The sequence below is a fragment of the Camelina sativa genome, chromosome 8 (genome assembly GCF_000633955.1).
Source record: "Camelina sativa cultivar DH55 chromosome 8, Cs, whole genome shotgun sequence".
Taxonomy (NCBI): Eukaryota; Viridiplantae; Streptophyta; class Magnoliopsida; order Brassicales; family Brassicaceae; genus Camelina; species Camelina sativa.
In genome coordinates, this window is record NC_025692.1 from 18,476,086 (window position 1) to 18,476,736 (window position 651).

General features: G+C 29.3%; 1 protein-coding gene across 1 annotated transcript; it reads right to left on the minus strand.

The window, feature by feature from the left end:
• Positions 340 to 651, minus strand: LOC109126078 (protein RALF-like 29). Its single transcript, XM_019229156.1, has one exon. It carries the CDS (start codon positions 633 to 635, stop codon positions 342 to 344), a length of 294 nt encoding a protein of 97 aa, XP_019084701.1. The 5' UTR covers positions 636 to 651; the 3' UTR covers positions 340 to 341.

Genomic DNA, 651 nt, shown 5'->3' on the forward strand with positions numbered 1-651 from the left:
TAGAACCAATAATCCCCTCTAATACTTCTAATGTATTCCAATGAGTTTGTGCATTTTTATTCCTTAACAAAGTATACTTATAATCATATAAAATTAAAATTTTTAAAAATGTTTTCCAATAACTTTTCTCACGTAACATTTGATTTTGGTCAGGTAAAAAAAATACTTACTCAGAATATTAAAACAAAGGATCGTAATTTTTTTTTGTTTTCACTAATACCCTGCTTTTTGTTCTTGTGATAAATTATTGTTAGCGAGATTAATGATTTAATGTGAACAAAATAAAATAAAACACGTAAGAAATTTATTCAACTTTTTTTTTATTAACAATAATCATCGTTTTACATTAGTTCTATTAAATACGCAGCATCGGCCAAAACCTTGTCCCAAAGTTTCTTCAAAGATGATTTTCCTACTGAAGCCTCACGACGACATCTATTGGCTTTTGTACATCCTCGAGTATATGGATTCGCTGGTATACGCAAACGACATGCAGGTGATGGAAATCTTGAATTACATCCATTACCTAAATCTCTTCGCCATGGATATTCAAGTCTTTTCGCTTCAATGCTACTTATAAACACGCATACTACAATCAAAATTGTCACAAACATAAACTCTTTTGCTTTGATCATATTTTTATTGTTTAGA

Coding starts and splice junctions, on each gene's coding strand:
- LOC109126078 (XM_019229156.1), bottom strand. CDS start 635: ATGATCAAAGCAAAAGAGTTTATGTTTGTGACAATTTTGATTGTAGTA.